The sequence below is a fragment of the Equus caballus genome, chromosome 20 (assembly GCF_041296265.1).
Source record: "Equus caballus isolate H_3958 breed thoroughbred chromosome 20, TB-T2T, whole genome shotgun sequence".
NCBI classification, from domain to species: domain Eukaryota; kingdom Metazoa; phylum Chordata; class Mammalia; order Perissodactyla; family Equidae; genus Equus; species Equus caballus.
Window position 1 is genome coordinate 31,354,005 of NC_091703.1, and position 18,622 is coordinate 31,372,626.

The 18,622-nt window shown below is 47.9% G+C and overlaps 1 protein-coding gene across 7 annotated transcripts in view; it reads right to left on the reverse strand.

The window, feature by feature from the left end:
• Positions 1-2,963: 2,963 nt before the first annotated feature.
• Positions 2,964-18,622, reverse strand: part of GABBR1 (gamma-aminobutyric acid type B receptor subunit 1) — a 29,136-nt gene continuing 13,477 nt past the window's right edge. For 3 of the 7 annotated variants that reach the window (XM_070244353.1, XM_070244352.1, XM_023624581.2), the window contains 12 exons: positions 13,404-13,646; positions 12,711-12,774; positions 11,366-11,443; positions 9,867-10,017; positions 9,240-9,372; positions 7,777-7,893; positions 7,577-7,684; positions 7,052-7,145; positions 6,164-6,291; positions 5,477-5,605; positions 5,114-5,257; positions 2,964-4,455 (listed from right to left, as the gene is read on the reverse strand). In XM_070244353.1, coding sequence (XP_070100454.1) covers positions 4,282-4,455; positions 5,114-5,257; positions 5,477-5,605; positions 6,164-6,291; positions 7,052-7,145; positions 7,577-7,684; positions 7,777-7,893; positions 9,240-9,372; positions 9,867-10,017; positions 11,366-11,443; positions 12,711-12,774; positions 13,404-13,646 — 1,563 coding nt within the window. In that variant the 3' untranslated portion in view covers positions 2,964-4,281. Of the gene's footprint in view, positions 4,456-5,113; positions 5,258-5,476; positions 5,606-5,840; positions 5,906-6,163; positions 6,292-7,051; positions 7,146-7,576; positions 7,685-7,776; positions 7,894-9,239; positions 9,373-9,866; positions 10,018-11,365; positions 11,444-12,018; positions 12,073-12,710; positions 12,775-13,403; positions 13,647-18,622 lie in introns of all 7 variants that reach the window. The other 4 variants (XM_023624578.2, XM_023624580.2, XR_002802188.2 and 1 more) reach the window with 3 other exon arrangements.

Consider the following 18,622-nt stretch of genomic DNA (forward strand, 5'->3'; position numbering starts at 1 on the left):
GGCCCCAGATGAAGAACCTAAGATGAATAGAGGAAAAAGATTATTTTTCCTGCCCTCCACCCCTCTACACACACCTGGAGGGGGCACTCTGCATGCTGTATTACTTCCACATATGTCTCCTCTCTACACTATCGGTCCCCAGCACAGTGTCTGGCCTATGTAGACCTCAATGTATTCCGCCGCTATGGCCACTTGTGCTGGTTATCTTCGTGAGAGAGTCTCTAGCATTTCCTTCTGTGCTCCAGAGCACCATATAAGTGGATACCATATTGATAAAGTATTTTGAATATCACCACTTTTGGGGGATAAGCCATCAGTAAGTCCATACTCTGATTTCCCTCAAGTCCATGGACCATGAAGTGCAAAGGAACAGAACTCTCTGCTTCAAAAGCCTGAGTGAATAAACAAAAAGGTGCCTGTCCAGAGTGACTAAAATTACGGTGGACCGTGGGAGGAGCCACAATTGGCAGAAAGGGCTAGGTATGGGACTACTGCTGGCCCTGAGGCGTCCAGCAAGAACCAAAGGCTGGTCAGAGGCAGAAAGCTAGCAAATAGACAGGACTGGGTGATCAGCTTGGGAGAGTAGACGGTGTGTGAAGTGGAGTGAACACTGGCTTTGAAGTCTGTAGACCAGATGTGACATATTGTTCTTTCCAAAGAAGTCTGCAACAGCATATTGATCCCATCCCACATGCTTTTTACAGTGTGTCTGATACTCATCCCACCAAGAGTTGGGGACTATGTTTGCTCCCCTTGAATCTGGGCAAGGCCTTGTCTGCCTGGACGATTGGGATACAGCAGAGGTGATGCTATGTGACTTCAAAGGCTACACCAGAAAAATGATACAGCTTCAACCTAGCTGGATTTCTCGTTCTGTCTGTCTGTCTCTCTCTCGACTCACCTTTGGAACATAGTCACCACATCATGAGGAATCCCACGCCACATGGAAAGGCCATGTGTAGGGGTTCCAGCTCTCAGCCCACACCCACTTTAGACCCTTTAGATAACTCCAGGCCCCAGCCTTCAAATCTCCCCAGTCCTCTGAGTTCCTGACCCACAAAAACCATGAGATAATAAATGATTATTCTTTTAAGCCACTGTTTTAGGGTAACAAGTTATGCAACAATAGTAATAATAATACAAGCAGCTTGAATGCTTGCTCTACTCCTTGCTAGCTCTGTGACCCTGGACAAATCTTCCTCTTGCAGAGTTGTAGTCTCCTTGCCAGACAGCAGATATGAGCACAAAACACCTTCCCCACAGGGCTGGCTGTCCTGAGCATCAGAGCTAATAACTGAGATGTCTATCACTCCTGGTTGCTCTCTCAATCTGTCTTATTTATTTCCCCTGCTTACTTACTAACTTCATCTTCCCACTTTTGAGAATGTACATCCCATTAAAGCTCATCTTGCTCACGGCTCTACCCCGAGTGCCTAGAGAAACACCTGCCGCAACTTTCCCAATCAGAACTTGTTGAATGATTGAAAAGATAACAAAACTAACATAGCAGCAAACTGCTCACAAAATGTTCTGTGTTAGTAAGTGACTAAGGCAGGGACGCAAGAGGCCGTCAGGGCAGAGCAGGGGCCACCGAGGTCTGGCAGGCAGTCTAGCCCAGGGTACTCCAAAGTCAGAGAGATCTGTGAAGCCCATCCTGACCAGGGCAGGGCTGGAGATGCCAAGGGAGCTACTCCTCCCAGAACTGCTGAGTGGTGGTCTCATCACCTGGCAACACATCCCCCTTTCCACCAGCAGCCTCTGCTAGCCCTATCATTGGCTTGTTTCCTGCAGTCCTGCTAGCAAAGGATGGCCTGCTCACCCTTGGCCACAGCAGAACTTCTGACCCCTTTGTTTGTAATTGACCACCCACCTAAGTGCAAAGAAAGTGTGAGGTGGTAATTCTCGTCTTTTACGTTCTACCTGGGGCTGGTACATGGATCCTGCTGCTGCTTCTAAAGCCAACTGCTCATTTTCCACACTCCGGGCTTACCTATTCCATAGGCTTCTTCCCCCTTCCTTGAGAATAGTCCACAGTGGGAAGAGGGGAGACTCAAATTAAGTCCAATTGGTCCAAGGTGGATAATCACAGTGGACTGGTTTCCAAGTACTGGTCTCAGGTTTAACCCACCCAAGTTCTCGTGGAATTTCATAAACTGGTTCTTACACAGGATGGTGAAATAACAGGGCCCAGCCAACCCTTGCTGTTCTTTGGCAAAAATGTGAGAATTGCTTAAAAAATCAGTGCCAAAGGGAAAGAGAAAAGTCGAGCTTCAAAAGAGCACTTCTCCAAGAGGACACAAAAGCACTGGGCAAGTTTTTTTTGTTTCCTCTTGGCCATTCAATACTTTCTTTCATTTGGATAGCAATTTCCTTCCAAGATGCTCAGGGTTCTTAGACAAAGCCTTTTAAAGGTGTAAGCACTCAGGGGCCATCTCATCCACTATCTTCGTGCAGTCATCTTTTTGCTGTTCTTAGTTCCTAGGAAGGACCCTGCTCACATCAGCTGTTCAGCCACATGCTCCAGACTCCCAGTATGTGCCCATCACTGTCAGAGAACCCATTAAACAGCAGTGACGGTGGCTAGCATTTACCCAACAGACTCCATTGGCCAAGAACCATCCTAAGCACTAGTCTCTGTATTCACTCTATGGAGGACTAGATGATGATGATGATGATCTTCACAAATGAGGGCATGGAGAATAGAGATTAAGGAACATTTTTGCCTGTGGTGGAAACTGACGCTCTGATAGTCTGACTCCAGAACCCATATTTTTAATGGATAATGTCATCACTCACTAATCTCAACCCTAATCGTGTCCTGCTTTGCTCTGCTAAGCCCTCAGTGGATCAATAAAACACCTCTTTCCACCCTTCCACTTCAATGCCTTTTCATTAACAGGGAGCCCTCTGAACCTCCCTCCTTGGACTGAAGCCCACTCTGTTCACAATAAGGGACAAGGTGCTGAGTCACACTGTTCACTGCTTTATTGAGATTCGGGAAGATCCTTCCCTAAGAGACACCACAGTGTGAATGGGACACCACCTCCCACCCCATAAGTCCATCTGTCCATCTCAACAGTGAAGGGTGCCTTCCTTTGGTCAGGATTCTTACCAACTATCCACTAGAAGCAGCTCCCCAAACCTGCCCCTATTTCTTCTCCCTTAATCATCCTCCCAGATAAACACAAAGCCAAAGGGAGCACTCTTGGGAGAAGATGATTGTGAATGTGGACTGAGGGTGGTACATGAGCACAAAGGAGAGGGCGGAAAGTTCTAGCAGAAGCCAAGTGTGATGAGGAGAGGGTGTGCATGGCCCCACCAAACATGAATTGGGGAAAAGTGCATAACGATGTGCAGGGTGGGCACATATGGCTCTGTTGGAAGAATACAATGATTTTAAGGTGCAAAGGGTAAGGGTACACAAGGTACCGTGAGTACACACAGGGAAAATGTGTAGATGAATGTGGATGTGTGAAAGTACGCAAGACACAACTCAGCATGCCAGACAAATGGCATACGCCTACCCACACACTCACAAGGGCACACCCATGACCACGAGAGGGGCATGCGGTAACTACGAGTAAAGGGAATACAGAGGAGCACATGTGACCACAAGAAGGGGGAAGAAACCACATGTGAGAAGCATGTGTGCACATGAGCATGTCCAATTGGAACAAACAGGGGAGGGGAGGATACACGTATGTTGGGAAGCATGAGCACACACAGGGCAGAGGCGAAGAGCATGTGAGCCTTGGCAAGAAGAATGAGTGCCCTTAAGAAGCGAAATTCCGGAGGGACAAAACTTGTGGATGTTGTGGATGGAAGGAGATTATGATGGCGAGAGAAATGGAGAGGCCCCTGTTGAGGCAGAAAGGGCACTTTGGGGAGACCTCTGCTGGATGGGAGCAGAGCACAAAAGCAAGGGAGATAGCTGCAGGGTTGCTGTGGCAACGAGACAGAGGGTGTTGTAGAGAACAGAAAGGTGTATGTGGTGAGGCTGCCAATGAGCCAGTGAGTGAGAAGCTTCAAGCGAGGTACAAACTAAATTATGAAGTAGTAATATAAAATTGTATGAATAAATAAGAGAGAAAAGGGTCTGATTCCCAGAGTATTGGAGACCCAGATAACCCCAGCCTCACAGAGGGGCCCATATTTACAAGAGATGGGATGGGGTGGCATGTTCTTCCCATCTAGGGGTAGAGATCCCCTGCCTCCTCCCAAGCGCCCCCTTCCCCTGCTCCCTTTCCCTCCCCCTCCTGGCCTGTCCTCCCTCAAACTCCCTCACTTGTAAAGCAAATGGACTCGACTCCCATCACAGCTAAGCCGGTCAGGGGGCTCAGCAGGCCCCCTGGGTAGGCCCCCAGAGGGGTCTGGGGGTGTCGGAGGGTGGCGCCGCGAGCGGAGCTGCTGCCGAGACTGGAGCTGATGGCGCAGTTCAGAGACACGTTCCTCTTTCTGGAAGAAGAAAAATAATGGGAGAGTGGGTGGGGAGGAGGGAAAGGGAGGAACGGCAGAGAAAAATGCGGGGGGATTAAAATGAGGACTCAGGGAAAGAACAAGGGGAGCCAAAAGGGCATAGTGGGGCACCAGTGGAAAAAGAGAGATCAGGGAAACAAAGAACGGGGGAGGGGGAGAAGTCAGTGCACATAGCTTCCAATATCTCACACACAGATGTATCAACCCAGTTTTCATATCCCCTACTCTGGCTCCCCACCAGCCCCTAACTACAGCCTGGGGCTCAAAGGGCACCGTGGGTACCTGCCTAGATTCCCTTCACTGGGGGTATGTTCAAAATCCAGCTGCCCCTACAACCTGGCCCCGACAGCCCATGGCCGCCTCCATCTCCTATTGTGGGGGCAGGGGGGTCAAGTCCACAGTGCAGTTCATGCCCCACAGCTCCCTCCACCTGATGAGTCCAACCATCAGATGGAATCCTTGATCAACCTTTCCCCTTCCCTACCCTCCTCCACTCACTCCCTGCAGCTTTTCTCCTGAGACCTTCCCTCAATAGACCACACACACCCCAACCCCTATCTCAGGCTCTGGTTCAGAAAACTCGACCTGAGACTTGGGCCTCCTGGACCCCGCCACCAGCCCTGCCACCACCACACACCTCAGCAATGATCTTCTCCAGTTCGCGGTTCTCCTTCTCCAACAGCCGGGACTTCTCCTCCTCGTTGTTGTTGGTAGATGACCCTGTCTTCATGGTGTCCTGTGCCTCCGACTGCCACTCCCCTCGGGTGATCAGCCTGCGCATCTGCGGGGAACATTTGGGGCATGGGATGCCGAGCAGGGACTGCGTCAGCGATTAGCTGACGGTAACTTGGAATTGGAAAGGAATGAAAATAAGAAGGAAGCTGGGCCCCAAACAAGGGAAGAGTTAGGAGGAGGGGGCAGGGAAAGGCAGGGGAGAGGTCTGGGAAGAAGGGCTGGAGGGCATGGGGTAGGCAGGGCGAAAGAAGACCCCGAACCTCACCTTGGGCACGAAGAGCACAACCAGAGTGATATAGGAGGAGAAAACTATGGCAAGAGAGGCAAAGGCGAAGGCTGCATCCTGTTGGCTGGACAGGATCATGGTGACAGGCGCAGTGATGAGGCACAGGACCTGGGGGCAGAGCATTTTGGGGAGGGTCTTAGATCTGCAGGCTCAGACAACACCCAGGGTTTTCTTCCCCCCAGGAGAGAGTCTATGAGGATAGGTTCCTGGTGAACTTTCCATTTGAAAAAGATCATCCTCAACTCTAGAGTGAGAAGGATCCCAAATAAACTGTCCCAAACCAGTTTCAGCTCTAGGTCAACCCCTCCCTCAAGGCAGGAACTCCCATGATCTCTGTACACACATTCAGGGTCCTCGAGAGCCAGTCCCTGGGCAAATCTGGCAGGAAATCTTGATTCAGACTCCAGCCTGTAAACCACACACAAGTAATTTAACCTCTCTCTTTCTGCCTCCTCATCTTTATAGTGGAGATATTAATATCCACTTCATTGGGTGGTTGCATGAAGATTAATAAGATAGTGTCTGCAGTGTGCTTTATAAACTGTAAAGTGCTTTACATATCTGAGGCATTAAAAACTTTTTAAGACTTCCACCCAACTGATCCCAGATCTAGCGCCTGATTCTTCCCAGACCTCCCCATCAATGCCAGGTGTCCAGGGAACTCACCGCCACATTGTAGATGGCCATGCCCACAGCCCGGTGGTCATTGATCTTCTCAGTGGATACACTCTTGGTCTCATAAGCAAGAAAAATGCCCAGTAGCAGCAGCAGCCCCTTATAACCATAGAAAATGCCTAGGGTGGCAGGAAACGGTCACCTGGGCAACAAGACCTCCATGCTCCCATGCATCCCCATCCTCTCTATGCACTACACCTACCACTGCTCCTTCTTACAGCTCCACAGTAAGAAGGGGGCCTCCTCTCCAATCCAGCCCCTCTGACCTAGCACACCCCTCCCCGTCCACTCCTCTCAATGTCCACCCAACTCGGCCAGATTTCAGCTCTTCCTCCTTGGACTAGAAGCCACATCACACAGGAAGGTGAGGGTCATGAGCAGCTGTCAGTCAGGCAAAGGCCTGGGTCACACACAGTAGCTCACCCTCTTACCTCCAGGTAGGAAGACAGCTTTCCAGGCTCAGGGTAGGTTTGCCATTTATGGTCATAGATCAATAGATAGATTATAACAATAGACAGATTGTTAAAAAGGCCAAAGGGGACCTAAACCCTCACAGCCCTGGTCTTACTTTAGGGAGCTGACCAGACACAGATGGCATCAGGTCTAGAGATGAGGATGAGGCCATCCCCACCGGTCCTTCTGCTGAACACAAGTATTGCCTCATCCCTGCTTTAGACCCTAAGCTCCTCACAGCAAAAAGAATCTCCTTCATTCTCAGAGAAGAGTAGCGCAATGACAAAGAGGAGAACATTTAAACTGTGTTGACATTAGCTCTCTGTCTCTTTTTCCAAAGACCCTTCTCCCTCCAAACCTGCTGTCCTTTCTCCATCCCCCTGCCTTTGCTGCATCATTCCCCTCCTTCCCCCACATCCCACACACCAAGCCACGTATTCATCTTCCTGGAGCTGCAGTGCTCCAGCTGGGGCAGAATCGACACGTCAATATCTTCCTTCGGTTCCTCCTTGGCAAAAGTCTAAGGGGGAAATAGGGCCACAGGAAAGATGGTTGCCATTCTCCCCTCCCCTCCCTACCCCTGCTCAGTTCCTGACACCAACTCTGCCCCCTCTTTCCTATGAGATCCTCAATAGTGAGGCCAAATTCCACTCAGGCCTGGGGATGTTTGCCTAAACACCTTGGAAATGCTTGTTCCCCTTCCCTCCATGATGCCTCGAAAGTCTACACATTTCCCGGATCCCCACCACGTCCTTTCTTCAGATGAACCCAGAGGCCTCTGATGGGGCTCCTTCTAGGAAGGAGAGGAAAAGCTACTGATATGCAGAGGGCTAGAAAGCACTCTCCTACTGGGTGGCTTTGCTCCTCAGGACCACATGCAGCCCCGGAGGTCCTGAGCACTAGTGAGCCCTGCTCAGCCTCCTGACCGCAGTGCCTCCTCTTATGCGGTACCTCAATGGTCCGGTGCAAGGGGTCTACAATCTGCCAGATGGCAAGAGTGAGGACATCCATGCCCACCAGCAGGCCCACCGTGGCATACAGCTTCCAGGGCTCCAGGGTCTGGGTAAACATGGAGCACAGGCATGTTGGGGAAAGTCCTCTAGGCCCCAAGAGCCAAGGAGCTAGGGGCTGAGGGACAGGAAGCAGCTCACCTTCCTCCACTCCTTCTTTTCCTCCTTCTTTGTAAAGACTGTGTGGACCCACCAGATCTTGGTGAACATGGAGCCATAGCCCAGACTAAAGCCCAGACCCAGGAGCCAGAGGCGGGCCTAGGAAAGGAAAGAGGGCAGGGCAGAATACATTGGGGCAGTAGGTGGGACTGTGGTGAGGATGGGGCAGGGCTGTAGGAGGGAACAGATGACAAGGCAGGCAGGATGCAGCCCGTAGGGGACAGTGAGGGGGAGGGGAGAGACAGCAGGGCATGGTCTCCCTACCTTTAACAAATTCCTCCCATCCATTTTCTATTTTGCCTCCAAGGTGATCTTGCTAAAACCTCCTGGTTTTAATGGCCAATCACTTCTGACTGCTCCCCAGTGCCTACAGGTTGCAGCCTGAACACCAGATGTGGCACAAAGCACTTCACAAAACAATCCCAGCCACCTTTCCAGGCTCATCTCCCAGGAGCTCACCTACTCCAAGCTCCAGCCATGCTGAACTGCTCGCTCTCCCTTGATCTACCTTCTTTTGTGTCTTCGCTAGCCACATGACATTCCCTCTGCCCCAGTGCAACCACCCTTTATTTCTCCAGCTGACAAAATCCCATGCATCCTTCAATATTCAAATGCCACCTCTTGTGAGGTCCACCCAGCTACTCTATGAGCTGCTTTCTCTTCTTTGCTCCCACAGCACTTTGCACAGATCCCTACTCTGATACCTCTCATACTGCACTGCAGATAACCGTCTGCCTCTCCCACTGCATTGTGGTCTCCCTGGGAACAGACATCTCCTGATGAATTGTATGTGCATGTATGTGCAAATGCCATGTGCACAGATGCATGATCAGAGCAGGCACAGTGCAGATGAAAGAGAAGGAGTGAGGAGGAGCAGGAAGAAGGGTGAGTGTTTCCCATCAGCATTACAGAGAACTACACAAATATCACTGTTGAAGCCAGTCTTTCCCCACAGCCCCAGAACTTTCCACGTACCAAAAGTCCCGTAGGCCCTCCCCCTGAGTAACAGTGATCCCTTCCCCCTAACTCTTCCTGCTGTCAGTTCAGATCTCTGCCTCCGTCCTTCCAAACCCCAACTAAGGCTCCCACGGGAAGTCCACAGTTTTTGTTCTCAGCCCCCACACCACACACAAGCCGCCATTGTTCAGAGTTCTTTGTACAGACCCCCTTCCTTTGCCTTCACTGCCCCCCTCCTTTTGTCTGCAAGGCCTGCCATGGCAACCTCGGAACTGACAAGTGAACTACGGAGTGAAAAGGCTGGAGGCACAGAAAGAAGGGACAGGGTCAGACAGACACCAGAGGGGTGATGTTAGGAGAAGGAACAGGGACAAGAGTCGGGGAAAGACAAGAAGAAGGAAAGGCAGGAAACTATATACATCGCAGAAGGTGCTCCTGAGTAGGTGAGAGAGCCACATCCTGCAGGGGATCTGCCCCCCACTCCTCACCTGGCAGACGAAGGGGAACTGGTTTCTCCCGATGTGGTACCCATCCAGCCCCAGAGGGAAGACGGCAGCTAACGCCAGCGAGCAGCCCACAGCAGTCAGGTTATTCAGGTTGGGCTGTGAGTTCTGGATGTAACTAGGGCAGAGGTGGGAAGGGTGGGAGAGGAAGAGCAGGATTACCCCTCTACTCCAGGGAGACTCAGCTCTCCAAATGCCACACGACAGCCTGACCCAACCTCTGGGCCACAGGACAAAGGGAGACAAGCTCGGAGCTGGCAGCAGAGCCTTGAGAGACAAAGCCGATGGGTCATAGGGCTAGAGACAGGGCTGCATGGGTTTCCCCCACGGGATCCCCTGGCACACACTCCATTTAGAGCCCTGCACCATGTTACCTGGCCCCAAAGCTCTTTTACGTTCAGTTAGCTGCTTTGGGGCAGAGATGGGAGTTATATCTGGCTCCCCACTTTCTTTCTCAGTGGCCACTGGGAAGCAGGAAGTCCGAGTGGAAACCTTGATGAATCGTGGCCTCAGGAGTCACACAGCTTTTATTCATACTCCCCTCAAGGGACAAGATTGATCATTATCTTGAAAGGCAGACAGGACAAGGAAAATGTCAGAAGAGAAACTTACCGGACATGGGAGTTGTAGATGTTAAAGGACAGACAGACAACAGCTAGGACAATGCCCAGGCTGGAGAGAACCGAGACGGAGATAAAGAGTTTCTGTGACAGGAAGCGGAACGTCTTGATGACCAGAGTCTGGTCAGCTGGGGGGGACCCTCCTGCATGACACAGGGGAGGGTGAGGAGAGGGGGAAGAGAAAGGAAGGAGGACAAAGGATGAAGGTGGGACAGGAGAAGGGGTGAAGAACAAGGGTGCTGACGGACAGTCAGTCTTTGGCTCTGAGGACATGAGGCCCTAACTGCCCTGAATAGGGGTTGTTGCAGTTGGAGTCCTCACTGACGCTGGGGCTTTGGAAACAACTGGAAATGAGATGAGAGAATGGAGCGAATGTCCTGTCTAGAGGTTGAGAAAGGCTGAGGTCTATCACCAAAGTTGCAGAGTCTTTTTTTGTGTTGTTTGTTTTCTGTGTTTTTCTGTCTTTCTTCCAGCAAAGGAAAATGGGAGGAGAAAGATGGGGACAGCTAGAAATAATTTTTATGAGGTGTCTCAAAATTCAGATCAAAAACTGCAAAAGACAGTTGTAGAATCATAAAGCTAAAGAGCCTCAAAATATCTAGTCTGGCCTCCTAACCTTAGGGAGAAAAAAAAAAAAACTAATCTGTGAGTTTAACACTGGAAGGGTGATAGTCCCAAAGGGAAGCTCAAATTTGTCAGAGTTCACAAAAAAAAAAATTAATTTCAATTTGCTTAGTTTAAAAAAAAACAAGTGTAATTTAGGCCATGCAGCATTTATAGCAGTACAGAACGCTGTCCTAAATTCAAATCAAAAAAAAATTTCAAAACTCCAGCATTTCTGGGAACTACTAGATTTCAGCTGGGCAGGGCAGATGGCAGCTATCATCAGTCAATGACTGTGCCTCCTTTCCACCCTTAAGATGCCAAGCCTTTATTTTATCAGTAGGTCCTTCCTTTTGCCCACCTTTAGTATCTTTCCTATTTCCTATTATTTAGCCCACCAAGTACATGAAGAAATAATTGCTTCCTTTCCCTCTTTTTAAGCACATTTTAGCAGAAGACAGTTATATGAGCTTTGTATCCTCTCCTATAGTTTAAGCAACGGTTTTCTTGGCAGAGATGAAGAAGCAACTCTAGGCTTGAAGTAGCTGGTTCAGATACATCAAGGCACCAGAACATCTGGGAAACCCAAATGGAGTTTCCATTTCCACTCCCTGCCCACCTCCTGCCTCTAACCCCCAGTTACCCCAGCAATGTACTGTTTTTAATAGTGCATTGCTACCAACTGCCTATTCCCTCTCCAAATACACCAGTCTCTCCTACCTACGTATTGGAGGTATTATTCCCTTTCTCTTAATCCCGACCCTTGGCCCATCTCCCCGGCACATTTCAACCTAATGGCGCCTACCAGCCCACCCTCATTCAAATGCATGACCCTTTTCCTTGATCCTTTGGAGGGGCTGAAGGAAAATATAAACAGAATCCACTTACCAATCCACTTATCTGTTTTGGACCAGGAGAGATCATCCTTGGTGCTGTCATAGTAGCCAATCTTCTTGTAGCTGCCACCTGGGGAGATGACAATAGAAGGAGTGACCATGGGTAGGTGAAAAGCCCATCCTAGGCATTTTCAACTTCCCACTTCCCTAAAGTAGCTTTCTAAGGTTGTATCTGATTTTCCCTTCACCTGAGCCCCTGAAGGATACGTGGAAGGACCTGAGGAGTCGTTTGAATCAGCAATCTGACTTAAAAACAATATAAGGTGGATCCCAAGGCAATTCCTATAAGAATATCTTATATGTTTAAAGCCCTTCAGTGAAGAAGGCTCGACAGTCTGTCTGCCACCCATTCCACAGCCTCACACCTCTCTCGGCAAGATATCTCTCACTTTGATTCTGGCTTCTAAAACTTTAACATATTTCTGCTTATTCTTCCCCTCATGATAGAAAGAATCACAAGATCTATTTTCCCAGTGGCTTTTATTTTAATTTTAGAAATTTCTCTTCCGTTGGCTTGGGTTCTAATTCCTTAGACCAGTTGCATCTGCCTCTTAAAGAGCCACCAAGTGAAATTCAGTCCCTTCTAAGATTTCTGTCCTAGAACTGCCCTAGTTACCATAACTTTTCTTTCAAAAGCCAACTCACACCCCTTTGACCATGGCTGAAGTCCACTTCTCTTGTCCCGGTTACAAAGAAGATCTGAGAGGATGTGGGAGGTGGGGAGAAGGAAAGAAAGAAACTTTTCACGGAAGGCCAAGAAATGGCTCTCTTGGCCATGCTGTAAGAGGCTGAGAGTGGGGTGGGTTGAAAAATTAACTCATAAAAGTTTTGCACATATATAAGTATGCTAAGTTATAAGGAAATACAATCTAGGAAAGCCAAACTACACATACTACAGAAAAATTAGGAACGCTTGTTTACATAGCAAGGAAATTCAATGGATTCCCTTTAAAAATAGCAGATTTCCCAGATTCAGCTTTCCTTGAGGCCATGGGTATGCAAGCAGTAGGTCATTAACCCCTCAATCCAAGCTACCCAAAGGAAATTTCTGAAACTAAAATGGGAAGCCAGTGGGAAAGAGAGTAGCTGTTTTCAATTGCCCCTTTTCAAGAACACAACCACTGCAACCCAAGGAAACCCACCCACACGTAAGCTTTTTGTTATTACTGCTGGTATTTAACAGCTTGATGAACACAGTTAAATGAGAAGGGCAGGAAGTGGGGAGGCACCAAGGCAATCTTGTGATGTCTCCCAGTATTCTTCTCCCAGATGGCATCCTAGCTCAGCCCCTGCCTGGTCCCCCTGACATCCTCGTCCCCTCCTGCCCCTGCGCTCACCCTGTAGCTGCTCGATCAGTGTCCATGCCATCCGAGAGCCGCTGGCATCAAACACCACATGGCCCTGAGGGAGAGGAACATGTGGAGAAAGGCAAAGGGGATGAAAGCAAGAGTGAAAAGAGAACATTAGGGCCTCTTTGAATCCTTATGTTTTTGATGTAACTGAGCTTCTGAATGAATTCTATTTATGGCATTTGCCTGCATATAGGACATACCCCAGATGCCCATACCCTAGATTCTAGAAACATTATTCCTTTGAGAAGAAGCTTCACCCATGAGACTTGAATGGGAAAAATCCCCAGATAGAGCACCAGGAGACCTTGCTTCTGGCTGTGCGACCTGAGCAAGTCACCAAATCCCTCTGGACACTAATTTCTCCACTTTAAAAAGAATAAGGAGAACGACCTTTCACACTGTTTCCTCTTTTAAAATTCTATGATTCTCGTCTGACTCACAAATATCGAACTGAAAAGAAATGAGGGGAAGGGTTGAAAGAAATGGAATATACCGTTTTTCTCTTCTAGTCTCTGGTGGGTTTTTCTGCTTTGGGGTCCCTACTTCCCCGATCTGAGACTGATTATTGCAGAGGTAACCGGGAGAGGGCGAATGAATGTTCCCAGGAGAAGGAGCCTCTGAGAGATCTCTCTCTCGATGGGAGGACAGGGGAGTATGAAGGAGGCTGCCGTAACTCACGGAGACACCCTCGAAGGATGAGGAGTTCATCGCCCGGTAGATTTGGTCAGTAATCGTCTGGTTGTTGTAGTTGAAGTCTTCCAGACGCACACCCGAACGGCCGCCCCCTCCAGATGTCTTGTTCAGGGCCAATGCCAAGGCCCAGATGGCATCATAGGCCAGGGGTGCCTCCTGGAAGCCACCTGTCTCCTCAGGGTGTCTTTTTAGTCTCTTGGTCAGTTTCTCCACAAACTCCTGGGATGTCTGGGGAGGGAGAACAGGAGGAAAGGATTGGAGTAGAGGAAAAGGGGGGACAGGCATCTGATTCTGACTCTGACACTTCAACTTGAATGGATGGTTTGTGTTCATGTTGTCAGATTGAACATATGTACATTCAAAATCTGTAACTATACCCATATGTCTGTCTTAGATCAGAAGCTACCAGACTAGAACAGGGATTAACTGGGTCCCATGGCCTTAGAGTGTACAGCTGCTAGCTCAGAACTACAAACAGAGAACTTTAATGAATAAACACTGCATAATGAATGGCAAAGGACAGAAAACAGAGAGAGAGCAAAGCAAGAGACATGGATATTCCAATGAAGAGCTGCAATGTTGATGTTCTCTCATCCTTCAGACTTTCTTAACAGAATTCACCCAGGACCTAACAGCTCCTCCAATTCTGAAAGATCCTAGAAAAGGTGACACCACAGCCTTCCTCACTCTGCTTGTCAATCAGGAAGAATTTTTTTTGAGGAAGACTAGCTCTGAGCTAACTGCTGCCAATCCTCCTTTTTGCTGAGGAAGATCGGCCCTGAGCTAACACCCATGCCTATCTTCCTCTACTTTCTATGTGCGATGCCTACCACAGCATGGTGTGCCAAGCGGTGCCATGTCCGCACCCGGGATCCGAACTGGTGAACCCCAGGCCACAGAAGTGGAATGTGCGCACTTAGCTGCTGCGCCACCGGGCCGGCCCCAGGAAGATTTTTCTTTAGTGTGCTAACTTCTTGCCATCCTCCTCTGCTTTCAGTTCACTCTTAGAGGGGTTTCAGAAGACTGAGGATAGCAGAAATAGCTTTCACATTTTTTTTTTAAGATTTTATTTTTTTTTTCCTTTTTCTCCCCAAAGCCCCCCAGTACACAGTTGTATATTCTTAGTTGTGGGTCCTTCTAGTTGTGGCATGTGGGATGCCACCTCAGCATGGCTGGATGAGCAGTGCCATGTCCGCGCCCAGGATTCAAACCAACGAAACACTGGCCACCTGCAGCGGAGCCCACGAACTTAACCACTCGGCCACGGGGCTGGCCCTCACCTTTCACATTTTTGAAGTCCATTATTCAATTCCTACCCAAAGCCCTCCCAAACCTCAATTTTCTTTTTCCAAGAAAGCTGAGAAAATGATAGTTTCTTTGACTCAGTCATGAAACGGGTCGAGAGACCTGAATTTCTACAGCTGGCAGTAACTTTGTTTGGCTAATTGCTTCAGTTTTGGGAAATGTTTTCCATATTATGGAGAAAATCACATCTGCCCTTCCTTCCCTCCCAGAAACCATACAAAGGAAGGCTCAGTGGCCATCTCCTGGCAAGGCACAAATAATAGACAGGGGCACTACATATCTCTGTTTAGATTTGCAATGTATTAACATATACACACTCTAACAAAGGAATGAATAGGTGAATGAAGAAGAAAGAATCTTTGTTCCCCATGCCCTGCCCACTTTTCTTTATATTTAACTTTCTGGAGGTGGGGGGAGTGGGGAATGGAAACGATGTATGCAGTGTGGTGCAGGGGAAACAGCCTGAGCTTTAAAGACAGACAGGCCTCTGCCCTACTACACTTGAGGTCAGAACCAAGTTCCATTCTGCTCTTAATCTTCAGTATCCAGCACTGCACCCATCCCATGATGGACAAAGAATAAACATCCATTGGATTAGAGCAGTGAAAATGCTTTGTATGATAGTATAATGGTGGATACATGTCATTATACATTTGTCCAAAACTATAGAATGTACACCACCAACAGTGAGCCCTCATGTAAACTATGGACTTTGGGTGATAATGATGTGTCAATGTAGGTTTATCAATTGTAACTGCTCTGGTGGGGGATGTTGACAATGGGAGAGGTTATGCATATGTGAGGGCAGGGGGCATATGGGAAATCTTCGTATCTTCCTCTCAATTTTGTTGTGAACCTAAAACTGCTCTAAAAAGAAAAGTATTTTTAAAAAATGTCCATTGAGGGGCTGGCCCCGTGGCCGAGTGGTTAAGTTCGCGCACTCCCCTGCAGGTGGCCCAGTGTTTCGTTGGTTCGAATCCTGGGCGCGGACATGGCACTGCTCATCAAACCACGCTGAGGCAGCGTCCCACATGCCACAACTAGAAGGACTCACAACAAAGAATATACAACTATGTACCAGGGGGCTTTGGGGAGAAAAAGGACAAAAATAAAATCTTTAAAAAAAAAAAAAATGCCCATTGAATGAATAAACAGATGGATGGATGGATGGATTCCAATTCTAACTAATCCATCTCAGCTTCTTGTAATCTCAAACAAGTTATTAAACCTCACTAATTTGTTGCTCAGCTTTAAAATGGGAATAATACTAACTTCCTTGAAGAGTTATTATAAGGATGAATAATAACATGTATAAAATGCTGGTTTTAAAGTAAGCTACATTTTCTCTTTGGGAATTTCTCTGTCTCTCAACCTCATCTTTGTTACTGATACTCGGCTCTATAATATTTCAAGTCCTATATCTCCAACTGTCTCTAAGTTATTTGTAACTATATGATCAGTGATCTCAAATTCAAAATATCTAAGACTAAGCTTGGTCTTTCCTCCTCCCCAACACTCCCCAATACATGAGACTGAAACTGGAATCACCTTAGACTCTTTCAAATCACCAAGTCCTCTTAACTCTTTTGTTGAAATGTTTCATTAATATTATCCCTCACTACACAGAATAATGTTAATAATAATAATAATAATACCCAACATTTATATTGTCCTTACTATCTACTGGGCTCTTTCATAAGATACATATATCAATTTATTTAATCTTCAGATAACCCAATGAGGTAGATCCTATTTTTATACCCATTTTAGAGATAAGAAAACTGAGGCACAGAAAGACTTAACTTTCCTGAAGTTATACTGCTAGTGCACGGCAGAGCTGGGATTCAAACCCAGGCAGCCTGGCCTCAAGTCCATACTCTTCCTAACGATCCTACACTGCCTCTGTAAGTACAAATGCCCCTCTCCAAGAGCACCTGCTCGACAGACAGCTAGGCTGACATTTTCTGAACAGTCCTTCAGCCTCCAAGTCTACCCAATCTTCAGTTCAAAGTAAATACTGCATCATAAAATCACCCAAATGGGGAGGGAATCATCTGCTCTGCATGATGCCGCCTCCTGCCCAGAGCCTCATCCTCTCTGCTGGCTCCAGGTCACTACCACTAACACGCTTGGCCACTGGGAGCACCACTGCCCCTCCATGACTAAAGTTACAAAACACATCTTTCCCCCTTGACTCAGCAAAGATATGGTTATAAATTTTCTAATGGAAATGTTACTAGGCAACTTAAGGAAAACTGAACAACAACAAAAATTCTACAACCCATGGAAATCAGTGACATAACCTAGTACAAATTCATGATCCTAATTTTTTAATAGCGTTATATGGCTGTCTCTATATGTGAGAGTGGATGCTCAACAGTGACCTAAAATGTGTATCCTCAGGTAGCTTTTTATTTTGTATTGTACCCAGGGCTGATGGGGCCTCTATCCCGACCGGAATTTACTCACAATCTTTTCCCCAGGTATGCCATCTCCATCTTCCCCTCTAGCCCAGAGCTGTAATGTTTCTCCAAAACCACGATAGCCCCCTCTCCTATAATTGGCTCCTAAAGACTCTCTAAACCAGAGTTTCTCAATCTCTGTGCTACTGACATTGTGAGCAGGATAATTCTTTGTTGTGGGGAACTGTCCTGTGTACTGTAGGATGTTTAGAAGCATCCCTGGCCTACCCACTAGATACCAGAAACAAGAATGAAAATTGTCCCTAGACATTGCAACCTCTGGTTGAAAACCACTTGCTGTAAAAGGAGGTCCACAGACCAGCAACATCAACATTCCCAGGAAACTTGTTAGAAATGTAAATTCCCAGCCCCCTCCCGCCCCCAGACCTACTAAATCAGAACTTCCAAGAGAAGAGCCCAGAAATCTGTGCACTAACTAACCTTCCAGGTGGTTCTGAAGGAAGGTAAAGTCTGAGAACCACTGATCTAAACTCAAGGCCTTCCTTACAGAGTGAAGGCCACTCTGTTTCTTTTCTAAATCTCCACGGCTCTGGGCCCTAGGCCCAACCCTTGCTTCTGATCCGCTTCTCTTGGTCCTGGTTGAGTCTGCTATAATCCCTTCCCTAGTCAGTTGTAGAGACTGCTTCTACCCTCTGGAAAATCTTGGCTTCTCCACCAGGCATTTTAAGGCTACCAAATGGGCCTAGTGACACCTCTAAGCCTGGAAGGCGCGCACCATCTTTCTCTAGAGACCAAGAGCCAGAAAGAGACTCTCCAACTCATCCTGCTCCAGAGCCCAGACATCCGTCTATACCCCAGCCAAATCCCCGCTTCCTGGCAGGGGCTCCTCCAGCTCCCTGCTGTGGAGCAGAAGCCACGATTGGCAGCTCCTGGGCTCAGGGCCTCACAAGCCTTTCTGGCTTCAGTTACCAGCTCTGCTACTTCCCCAGGTTCTCAAGGACGACTCACCTCTCAGGTGCTCTACAGGGAAGTGACATTGCAGAATTTTTCCATCATATTTTTCAACCAAGATACCTTAAACACAGAATCTCAGAATGTCCCAGGACAGTGTCCATGACCAGAATCCACATGGCAACGGACTCTTCCATAACAATCCACTGCCAGAATAAATGTCCTGAATCTTCTTTCTCCCTTGCTCAAAAATTTCCATCAGCTAAACAGTGTCAGCCAATTAAAGTACAAACTTTTTAGCCAGATTTTATGATTTTCCATGGTAGGTGATGGAACAGAGTGGTTTGAAGTTAGATTAAACTCGGATTCAGATCCAGTGTGACCACTCAGTAGCTGCACGACCTGGAACAAGTCACTTAACCTCTCTGAGTCTCAATTTCCTGGTCTATAAAATGAAAATGATAAATGTACATCAGAGTATTGCCATGAGGATCACTGAAATCATGTATCTAAGCTCCCAGTTTA